The 7,500-nt window shown below is 35.8% G+C and overlaps 1 protein-coding gene across 24 annotated transcripts in view; it reads left to right on the top strand.

The window, feature by feature from the left end:
• The window catches only part of aak1b (AP2 associated kinase 1b), a 97,369-nt gene that overhangs the window by 39,050 nt on the left and 50,819 nt on the right, over window positions 1-7,500 (top strand). For 11 of the 24 annotated variants that reach the window (XR_012386538.1, XR_012386537.1, XR_012386536.1 and 8 more), the window contains exons 10-11: window positions 420-586; window positions 3,896-3,978. Coding sequence is in view for 19 of the 24 variants with exons in the window: in XM_073915143.1 (XP_073771244.1) it covers window positions 420-586; window positions 3,896-3,978 (250 nt within the window). In the remaining 5 variants the exon portion in view is untranslated. Of the gene's footprint in view, window positions 1-419; window positions 587-3,895; window positions 3,979-7,115; window positions 7,416-7,500 lie in introns of all 24 variants that reach the window. The other 13 variants (XR_012386535.1, XR_012386534.1, XM_073915136.1 and 10 more) reach the window with 2 other exon arrangements.

Below are 7,500 nucleotides of genomic sequence, written 5' to 3'. Positions count from 1 at the left end.
TATCATTTACTAAGTATGAAAATACAATTATTAAGCACATTTTAAATGTGGTGATAAGTCAAGAATAGAGCATTTGTAGTGGCAGTTATAAACTGCTTACTAACGTTTATTAATGTAGAGTTAATGCTTAACAGATAATGAATTCACTATTTGCTAATGCTTAATAAATGATTTATAGTGTGTTGTTATTATAAAGTGTTACCAAATAATTTAAGGGAAATGTTTTAAAGGTGTCTCCTGGAAGAGCTTATGTGACCTTTTATCACTGTATGTTTTTTGTTTTATGCTTCTTTATTAAAATAATTTTATGGTTATGGATGTATTCATGAAATATGTTTTAATGATACTAACAGTATAGCTATGGCGTTAAAACCTGCATAAATTTGCCTCGGCCTTATTTGTGATTCTGTCTCCTGTAGGCTCACAGACCCCATTCCCACCACTGAAACCTCTATCACCCCTCGCCAGCGACCCAAAGCAGCACAATCCCAGTCTCAGGCACTAGGAGGCATCCTTCCCATCCAGCCTGCAGCCCTGACCCCTCGCAAAAGAGCCAACCTGCCTGCTGGAGCTGCTCAACCCATAGGTACCCATATGATTAACTATTAATCACTATTGCTGGCATATATCTGCCTAAGTGGTGTATTGAAATTAAATAGAGTTGGGAAAATAAACGTTTTTATTGATTCTTTGTGATATTTTTTTATCTTTTTTCTTTTGTAAAATAATGCATTGTTAAATACCAGAAGTCAAATTTAAAGGGATAGTTCACCCAAAAAATGAAAAGTCTGCCATTTACTCTCTCTTCATTCGATCAAAACTTAATCGAGTTTCTTCTGTTGAACATAAAAAGAGATGTTTTGAAAAATGCTGGTTGCTGGCACCTATTGACTTCCATAGTAAGGGTTTTCAGACAATGGAAGGTGATCAGCATTCTTCGAAATATCTTCTTTTGTGTTTAACAGAAGAATAAATCTCATTAAGATTTACAACCACGTGAGAATAAATGATCATTTTGAGGTGAACTATAACTTTATTTTAACATTAAACTATTGTAAGTATAATGTGTATTTTTAAATAAATGTGTGTATAATGTATACCATGCACTAAAGCATTTAATTGTGTATAATTAATACATTTATGTTTATTTTATTATGTTTTAATTTAATTAAAGTAATATGTAACATTTTATCATATATTTATAATACATGTATATCAAACATACCTAACAAAATGTAGAAGTTAAATGTGATTTTGGTTTTAAACATTTTAATGAAGTGTTTGAAAAATAAATTCAATGGCAAATGCAATTAAAATATGGTTAAATACACAAATATTATGTAATTACAAATACATGGCAACACTTTAGTTTAATTATCAATTTCCATTATTAGCCACTTGCTTATTACCTGCCTGTTATTAAGACATCAACAGTTTATTAGAACTTATAAAGTACATATTCTACATGATCTTATGCTACATCCCTAATCCTAAACCCAAATACTACTTTAATAAGCAGCAAATCAGTAGTTTATGGAGCTAAAAGTCTTAGTTAATGGCTTGATAATAGTGTGAATTGCCTGTTAACATACAGTGTGACCAGAATAGTCTGTGTTTGATTCATTTTGTCTTCTGTGCTGGTATAAGAAAGTTTCTGCATTTATTCATTAACATGCACAGGATCAGAATGTGTGGTTATACATACAGTACATTTATAATAAGTGTATAACAAAAATACCTTATAAATGTAGGAGTCAATTGTGATTTTGGTTTTAAACATCAACATTATGTATTTAAAAATATAATTAAATGCAAAATTTAATTAAAATATAAATACAAAAAATATATTGTAATTAGCAATATATGGTAACACTTTGATTTCCCCCTATTAGATACTAGCATATTCAACACCTATTATTGATATTGGTTATTTGTACTTCTAAAGTACATATTCTGCATGATCTTATTCTGCTTGCCTAATCCTACCCAATACCTAAACCCAAATACTGCCTTAAAAACCATAAATAAGCAGCAAATCAGTAGTTCCTGAAGCTAAAAGTCTTAGTTAATGGCTTGTTAATAGTATGAATTGCCTGTGAACATACAGGGCTCTATTTTGACGGTCCATGCGCAGAGCGCAAAACGCAGGGCACAAATGCTTTCAGGGCGTTTCAGGATGCGTTTTTGCTAATTTAAGGACGGGAAAACCTGCTTTGCGCCGTGGCGCATGGGCTAAAAGGGTTGAGTTTATTTTCTTAATGAGTTATAGGTGTGTTTTGAGAATAAACCAATTATAGTCTCATCTCCCATTCCCTTTAAGAGCCAGCTGCGTCACGCCAAGAGCGCATTCGCTATTTACAGGACGCAAAGTAAGTCTAAGTGAAAAAAATGAGCATTTCACAAGCAAACAGTTAACAGTTTATTAACAGAAAACTGTTAAACAGAGCATCTACTGCATGAGAATGAGAGATGATGGATCTACTTTCACATTCGCTCTTGGATAGGGAAACCTTTACGCACAGACATCAATTAGTATATAAATAATTAATTTTGTTTAAGCACAAATATTCGTTTCAAAACTATTTCTAAATTCAGTTCTAATTTCCAGCAAACGAATAAATGAACAATAATAACAAAGTGTGCTCAAAAACCTGAGTTATATCCTAAAACACATGCTGTGCCCCATATGGTCTAAAACCTGACAGGTGAGCAAATCTAAGCTTGTTTTTAATAAAACAAATATAAATATGGATATAATAAATAATACTGCTAATAATAATAACATTACACAAAAGCAAATTGTTATGAATGAACTGAAAAAGCCTCCCGAGATGAAGAAGACATAAAAGCAGTGATTTTTCATATTTATGTAGGCCAGAAATTAATGTTTTGTAATATTTTAATCCTTTATATTTATATTCTATATCTATTCTTATTATATCCTATATATATCCTTAATATTTAAATTTTTTCATATGTAAAGATATTTGCCTATTGCTCTTTTGTGTGTATTAAGCAGTGTGTAAGCGAGGGGCAACTCTGCGCCGGAGTTTAGACCGGGTTAGTGTTGGTCTAATGAAAAATCTATTATAGTTTCTCGAAATAGCAACGCGCCAGCGGTCCGCCTCAGAACGCCTTCCTTTTTAGACCAGAACGCCTATGGGCACACAAATGAGCGCTAATGCATTTGCTAATTAAACAGCGTAGCGCAACGCCTCAAATTGACTCTTGCGCCAAGCTGAAACTACCAAAAGACTATTGCGCCGTGCCTTGCGCCACATTGCGCCGGGTGTATGATAGGGCCCACAGTGTGAACAGAATAGTCTGTGTTTGATTAGTTTTGTCTTCTCTGTGCTGGCATAAGAAAGTTTCTGCATTTATTCATTAACATGTACAGGATCACAATGTGTGTTTATACATACAGTACATTTATAATACATGTATTACAAAAATGCCTAATGTATAAAAATCTAAGTGAATTATGTATTTTAAAATATATGATAACACTTTAGTTAAAGCCCCAATTGCCACTATTAGCCACTAGCTTATTGCACACCTAATATCGATATTAGCTGTTTATTGAACTTCTAAAGTACATATTTTGCATGATCTTATTCTACATGCCGAATCCTACCCAATACCAAAACCCAAAAGCTGTCTTAACAAACATTAATTAACAGCAAATCAGTAGTTTATTGAGCTAAAAGTCTTGGCTTGTTAATAGTGTAAATTGTATATTAACATAAAGCGTGACCACATTAACAAAGTGTGTCTGTGTTTGATTCATTTTGTCAGTGTTGGCATAAGAAAGTTTCTGTATTTATTCATTGACATGCACAGGATCAGAATGTGCAGCACATCCATCTGCTAACTCCACACGATTGTTTCCTTACAGCTGTCAGTGTGAACTTTGCTCAGCCGGCGGCAGCTCTTCAGTCTCAGAAAGCCCAGGCGTCTCCGGCTCCTCAGCAGAAAACGGTCAGTCTCTTCTCTCTGTCTCACTTCTCACTTTTGATAGTCTACTTAAGAGTGGTACCTGTTTGAGTTGGTTGGAATGTCATTATCTGTGTTTTCGTTCAAAGATTCACCTGTTTACCCTGCTCTATTGTGTGCATATGTTTTTTTAAATACATATTTTTAAAAAGTATTCCCATTTTGCCATGTCAATTAAGCTTTTTTTTATGCAGTATTCTAAGGCTGTGTCCACATGTACACAGGTATTTTTTACTAAATTTTAAACGTAACTTTATTTTAAATTTTATTTATAAAATAAATTGCATACAGTTCAATGCTAACATAATACAGAGGCGGATAACTGTCCCGCGGTGCGAACTGCAAGGATTACGCAACACGTATGTTGTAAACTCTGCTGTAAACATGCAGTATTTTGGTTTCCGCATTTGGTATAAACCCAGCCATGTTGATCAATCAGAAAGAAGTAAACAACATGCATGTAAATAAAAATATTTGTTAAAAACAAAAACTAAAAAAAGTAACTATAATGTGGTTATATAGGGTACAGTATGGTTATATACTTTAACAGTGTGTAATTCTCACTGTTAATTTTAACGCATTAACTAATTCACTTAATTTAATCACCCTAAAATAAATAAATAATAAAATTAAAACTGAAAATGAATCAAATAAGCTTAAATCAGGAAAAAAAACAGGTAAAATAAACAATATGCAAAACAGATGAAGCAAAAAAGAATAGTTGGGTAATAAAATATTAATGAAATAAATCATAAGTAATTTAATAATTTATATGAGCAGCATTACACTTGTAGAAGTGCTGTATATCGGCCAGTGACGAATATACAGCCATATTGCACTACAAGTGTGATATGCTGTTGTACAACAGTTTGACAGCATAATTGTGTATATAAAAAAGAGAATTAAACATGGTGAGTCTAAAAATCCTTTTGTACGAGGAACTACTTTCTTCCGCCGTTCATTTACATCTGCGTCAGAACAGCAAAAACCACAGCGTAATGTCTAAAGTGATGATAAAATAGGTGATTTTGCTCACATATGAAGATTATAAGGCTGAACGGCATGAAATGCCATCAGTCAACTGAGATTTCCCAGTATTTCTCTGTTGAGGATCACAATTATTAACCCCGAAAAAGCCAGAGCAAAGCAAACACTATCAGAAAAATTACTTTGGTATAAATACAGCACTACAACATACAAAAGAGAGAGATCGACTTAGAATATCACTTACCAGTTTTATAATGATTTGATCAGCTGTAGTTTGAAATTACGCTGAGTTTTTCTCCTCTGTGGATTTATTATGCGACCTCTTTTGCCATCTTGTGGCGGAACATCAACTGTCTTTGCTCTGCTCAGTATGACAGGCTGATGAATGCTGACGTGCTCTATCTCCTAAATTGAAAAATATTTAATATAGGCCCTATCCCTATAAATAAACTGCAATCTAAACAACTACATTCTCAAATAAAAAAGCCTCAAAAGTGCATTATGTTGTCCAGCAGCTGCAATATTGGTCAAACTGTTGTGAGTTTATTGATCTTCTGTCATTCTATATGGGCGGAGTAATACAGAAGGGTGAGGAGGCTGTACGAGTGCTGTTATTGCAGAATATCGCAGATATTTAGATATATCAGATTCGAGAACAGAACTGTTGTAAAGAGTTTTCAAAAAGGTTTCGGTTTCAGTCAACTGGTAAAACGGGTAAAAAAAACTGGTAAAACGTTGAAAAAAAAAGTGCAGTTTTAAAAATACCCGTGTTCTTGTGGACAAGGCCTACCTAAAATGCACATAAAAATAGCTTGATGGAAACATAGCTACTGTTACAAATAGCAACTGTGTAAGAATATGTGGTAAACAAAACTGACAGCCTGTGGCACGACCATAGTTTACGTTTTAGTTAGGCGCAGGATTTATGTAGCACAGGGGTGGCCAACCCTGTTCCTGGAGAGCCACCTTCCTGCAGATTTCAGTTGCTACCCATATCAAACACACCTGAACCAATTAATTAGGACCTGAACACCACGTGATAATTACAGGCAGGTGTGTTTAATATGGTTTGCAACTGAAATCTGGAGGAAGGTGGCTCTCCAGGAACAGGGTTTGCCACCCCTGATGCAGCATAATTTCACAAAAACAGATTGTTTTTACATCATGGATAAAGATAAAAATGCAATATGTTGCCTTGGCCTATAGATTAAATAGATCAGAAAAATAATTGTTCCAGCTCTTTTGAATTATATTGCATTGAAAAAAGTAAATACTGCAAGTTAAAATATGGTCAGTGTTACTGGATGAAACGGTGATAAGGTCTTAAAACATGAATCGAAATGGGGATACTTTGTTGAAAATGCGCATTAAAAGTTATCAATTCCAGTTTGAATTATATTGCATTTAAATGTAAAGGCACTGGAAGTTGAAATGTGGTCAGTGTATTTCCGGATGAAACCTAAAGTGGGGATAAGGTCTTAAAATGTGATGAAAGAGTCTTAAAGTTATTTAATATCGCTTTCTGTTTCCTGTATATTCCCTTATGCAAATAACATAATAATGTGGGAAGTAGGGTGGAATTCAGTATCAATCAATACTGAAATTTAAAACTGTCCATTTCCCGCTAACATTTGAGTGCGTTCTTAAACACCACCTATTGGCCATTGTGTTCACATGCTCAACAGAAATGACTGTGATTGACTTTGAAGGTCATCAGTTCACCAAACTCACCGCTGTTTATGGAGTGTAAACACAGATACAGGGACACTGGAGCATTTTAAAGTCTTGATTCAGCGGATCGCCTGTATTTCAGCTTATAGACAAACCAGCTGATCGACATGACTTTGAAACACTCCAGTGTCCCTGTGTCTGTGTTTACACTCAGTGAACAGCGGTGAGTTCAGTGAAGTGATGACCTTCACGGCCAATCACAATCATTTCTGTTGAGCATGTGAACACAATGGCAAATCAGCACTGTTAAAGAACGCACTCAACAGCGCTCAAATGTTAGCGGGAAATAAAATTTCAGTACCGATTGGTACTGAATTCCAGTATGTGGTAAATGTGTGGTAAACTAAAGCGACAGCATTATTAGTTCACATCGAAGTACAATAGTCTCGTACCTGTCTGTGTAGCAGCCGATCCCTGTCACAGTCACGGCTACAGCAGGAGGCATTCCAGCTGCAAGCCCCACCCCTCAAAAAGCAGTAGCCACGCCTCCTCCATCAAGCCCCGCCCCGCCTACGGCACCTGCAAGAAGTGCTCGTCGCAAGCAGGCATCAGTGGCTCAACAGCAGTCAGTGGTAGCCCCGCCCACTGCCACTCAGCCAGCTGTTGCCCAGCCCCCAGCCCAGGCGGAGCCAACAGCAGCTCCTCCCACCGTCCAGCAGCCAGCGCCTCAATCCCAGATCAGCCCAGAGGACGCAGAGGAGAGGGTAACCAGCTCATCCTGTGCATGCTGCGCTGTCCCGCATCATTCAGAGAGCACTTTCACTAATGATGCGCCTCATGCTGGGCCTG

The sequence above is a fragment of the Danio rerio genome, chromosome 10 (assembly GCF_049306965.1).
Source record: "Danio rerio strain Tuebingen ecotype United States chromosome 10, GRCz12tu, whole genome shotgun sequence".
Lineage (NCBI taxonomy): Eukaryota > Metazoa > Chordata > Actinopteri > Cypriniformes > Danionidae > Danio > Danio rerio.
Note: the sequence above shows the minus strand (reverse complement) of the source record. Positions and strands in the feature narration are given on the sequence as shown.